The 3,267-nt window shown below is 35.0% G+C and overlaps 1 protein-coding gene across 1 annotated transcript; it reads right to left on the reverse strand.

Annotated features, from left to right (window-relative positions):
* Nucleotides 1–20: 20 nt before the first annotated feature.
* On the reverse strand, nucleotides 21–1,284 carry LOC116347320 (WD repeat-containing protein 47-like; the record flags this gene model as incomplete). Its single annotated transcript, XM_031777881.1, has 4 exons — nucleotides 669–1,284; nucleotides 383–573; nucleotides 214–314; nucleotides 21–129 (listed from the first exon to the last, which is right to left on the reverse strand). Coding segments are annotated over exons 1-4 (994 nt in total), but the record flags the coding sequence as incomplete, so codon positions are not given.
* Between the last annotated feature and the right edge of the window lie 1,983 nt (nucleotides 1,285–3,267).

The following is a 3,267-nucleotide window of genomic DNA, read 5'->3' on the forward strand; positions in this document are numbered from 1 at the left end:
AAAATTAATTTTAAACTCACTCAATCCAAAAGTAAGTCCATCTAATGTAGGTAAAAGCGAACGTGTCATAATGTCAGCTGCACTTCGTGGTCTTGTAAATGGCATCACTGAATGGGGAAATGTTTTTGGCTGAAAATAAATGGAAAACACATTCGTCAAACATTTGAAAATTACTTTGAATTATTTGTCAATCATTTTTGAAATAACATGCACCTTGATTGGAGTAATAAGCATATGTTCTGTCCAAGAGGTTTCCAGTGAGGGTCTTTCGAGTCGTTCAACATCAACGTTTAGTGTTTTTTGTTCGAATGGAACTGAAAATGTAAGAAAGAATGCAAAATTTAATTTAATACAATTTTTTTGTTTTTTAATGGATGCTCACCTGAAAATGTTTCAGATGGGATGCTTTGAAGCCAGCTAAGTAATGATAAATCGGAGTCACTAAATCCAACCGAGCCATCAAGCAGTCTTGAAAATGTCATCTCTTGTTGTGAACACTCTGGCGAACCGGTCGCTTTTGCTTGACAGTAGCCCACACATGATTCATATAATACACCTTTTATGACTAGTTGTCTAAAAAGTAAATGAGAATTTATTTAAATAAAAAATACTGCCATAGTGAAATTGTTGTGAGAAAAAAAAACATATAAAACAAGTTAATAGCTTACATCAAACGATCATTTTTTGCAGCTGAAATGGCCTGTGACTTTTTATCGCCCGGCAAGAATTTCTCCACCAATGGAAAAACATCACGAAAACATTGTACGCGTGCCTTGCTTGGATTCCAATCGCGATATTGCAGATGATCGGCGAGACGCGGTAATGTTAACAGTAAACATAATGCTGAATATTCGTCTTTGCTTGGGGCCAGTTTTTCTAATTCGCTTAAAATCAATACGACCTCTTCAACAGCACCTTCAACCGAATTCATACCTTGACCAGCCGCCGCCAATGCACCACCCGCTTCCGATTTAATACATAATAATTCAATATATTTGTGCTTTAATATTGAATATCGAAATTGTTTCATATCGAATGCTTGCAGCGCCTCTAACGGCTGAATAAATTCAATAACATCGTCCCATTGCCCGTCTAATATCAGTTGCCGCAAAAAAAGTACATCGTCTGAGTATTGACCGTTGATCACACCTGTCTCGCGCTCTAAACTTAATTGTGATATGTGCAATTCGCGATTATGTAGGAATTCCAACGTTAATCGCACAACATCCTCCTCTCGGAGAGCTAGACGTGCTGACGGCATCACGTATCGAATATTCAATCTGAGAAAAAAAAAATAAACAAAAAGACAGATTAATTAGAAACTTTTGTGAAACAAAAATCGTCTGCAATTAACGAGAAGGGAAAAAAAGATCGCATTATGCTGACTAAAGCAATTGTTCGATGTTTGTTTTTCGTGCAAAAAATCCGTAAAGATGATTGAATTAAGAACAATGTTGAAACCCATTAGTGGAATAGTTTCATTTTAAATTGGATTTTTTTTTAATGCCGCAAACTCACTGGTCTGAAACATGTTATGCAATTGTTTTTCATCTCCTAACGACCATATTTCAGTTGAAATTATGTTGTTGAATTTATACCAAAAAATGTATATAATTCATTCGGTAAATACAGAGTATATATTCGCTGCAACAAAACTGTTGCTCGATTGACAACGGGAACAATGCAAATATCGTCGGGAATATTATAGTTCCAGTTATGTGGCAAACCGAATGGTGGCTTAGGTCTCATTAACTATGATGGTAGACGATCGACGTCGGTGAAAAAATGAGACCAAATTCATAACAAAAGGCGTACAATGTGCAAACAAAATTGCCCATAATTTCAAATTTATTGTATCCGACTATAATATGAGATCCATTTGGAAAATGTGCACACTCATGTGTTTTCCTATGGAATAGATGAGTGCAACAAAAACAAATCTCACATGAAAAAAAAATGGCAGCATCAATTTCTTTTATTTTGTGCAAACAAAAACTGATGATTTTCTAGGGGCAAATTACCGACCAGACATACCAGTGAGAATAACAGCCGGGTTGGATGTTATATTGTAGACTTATTTCAAATGCATTCTCAACATCCAAAGATGTATTTTCAGAATACATTTCCCCTAGAATGGCTATGCAATTTATGAAATCAACATTTTTGCATTCCATTTCATGCTAGTTTTGTTTTTTTTTTTAAATTCACTAATGTGCCATGAGAAGAAACTCGTCAAGCATTAAATAATTTTGATTCTTGCTTCAATTGCAAATCGAAATAAAATTCAGTTGAAAACTGCAAGAAAAAAAAGGTAAGAAAATAATGACAAAGTAACAAAGTTGAATGGAATGCACATGTGAAATATATGACACGAACAAAGCAATGACTAACATGAATGTGATCTCGTGTAGACAAACTGAAGTAATAAATCTAAATCGATTCATAATTTTCACGATATTTTCCGTCTCGAGTAGAATCGAAGACGATTGTGTAATTTTGCGTGCAGATAATATGACGTGACGAGCAATGAAGATAGTGGCATTTAAAGTTTCGGTGAATTGAATTGCGTTTGCCGTTTGTCGGGTTGGCTGTTATTGCTCAAAATGACATTCCATCATTTAATTAAATTTCCAAATAAACCGAAACGAAAAATGTAATTCGCATTTAAAAAAAAAATGATGGGCATATTTCGGAAGCGTCATTTGGTGATAATGTCAACGGCTCTGTTCGCCTCCAAGCATATATGCATATTTATAAAGGATCTTTTACATCGTTTTTTTTTGTTCATTGTCTGACTCACTTGCCGCAAAGCATAATGTTGACAGTGCCACGTTACATGCTTGTATTGTCGGTTATTCACCCGCTCAGCATTACATTTCTCTCTTTCTCTTTTCCATCTACATCCATTTTTCAGTCGAAATATGACAGCAAAGGAAGTGAAAATGAACTAAAGCATATCACACCAACTGAATAAAACCCATTTTCAATTTTGATTGTGCGACTGAATTCAAAAGGAAGCTATTTCATATCCAACTGAAGCATGATTGCACGCATGGTACATACACAAGCTATACCATTAAGTTTTTCCCCATTATTCAACTTGCCACGTTCGCTTTGAATGGAAATGTTTAGTGATGTTTATGATGAATGATTTAGTATGTAAATAAGGAATTTGCTTTTGAAATTTGGAGTCGTTACTTTTTGATTACTAGGTCAATTCATGAATTGAATCTCTTGCGAAGAGATTGTGAGAGCAGAGAGAGAGAG

The sequence above is a fragment of the Contarinia nasturtii genome, unplaced genomic scaffold, assembly GCF_009176525.2.
Source record: "Contarinia nasturtii isolate CC-2019 unplaced genomic scaffold, AAFC_CNas_1.1 Cnas_scaffold_1812, whole genome shotgun sequence".
NCBI lineage: Eukaryota > Metazoa > Arthropoda > Insecta > Diptera > Cecidomyiidae > Contarinia > Contarinia nasturtii.